The sequence below is a fragment of the Pteropus alecto genome, unplaced genomic scaffold, assembly GCF_000325575.1.
Source record: "Pteropus alecto unplaced genomic scaffold, ASM32557v1 scaffold160, whole genome shotgun sequence".
Lineage (NCBI taxonomy): Eukaryota > Metazoa > Chordata > Mammalia > Chiroptera > Pteropodidae > Pteropus > Pteropus alecto.
This window is the reverse complement of record NW_006429864.1, coordinates 1066507-1066709: the sequence shown is the minus strand read 5'-3', so window position 1 is coordinate 1066709 and position 203 is coordinate 1066507. Positions and strand designations below refer to the sequence as shown.

At 72.9% G+C, this 203-nt stretch overlaps 1 protein-coding gene across 1 annotated transcript in view; it reads left to right on the top strand.

Annotated features, from left to right (window-relative positions):
• Nucleotides 1–203, top strand: part of UNC13A (unc-13 homolog A) — a 60489-nt gene that overhangs the window by 28281 nt on the left and 32005 nt on the right. Inside the window, 1 exon segment of the mRNA XM_006904285.2 lies at nucleotides 1–11. This exon segment is cut by the window's left edge and continues 18 nt beyond it. Within this exon segment, the coding sequence (XP_006904347.1) occupies nucleotides 1–11 (11 nt within the window).

The following is a 203-nucleotide window of genomic DNA, read 5'->3' as shown; positions in this document are numbered from 1 at the left end:
CTGCCTGCAGAGTGAGCGCGGGCGCGGGCTGGGGCGTGGACAAAGGGACCGGGCTGAGTGGTAGGGGTGGGGCTCCACGGAGACGGGGTTGAAGGCGGGTCAAGAACAGGGGCGGGCCCCTGCGAGATGGGCGGGGCATGAACAGAAGGGCGGATCCGCGTGGGTGGGGTGGGGCTCCGCGGAGGTGGGGCGGCAGAGGTGGG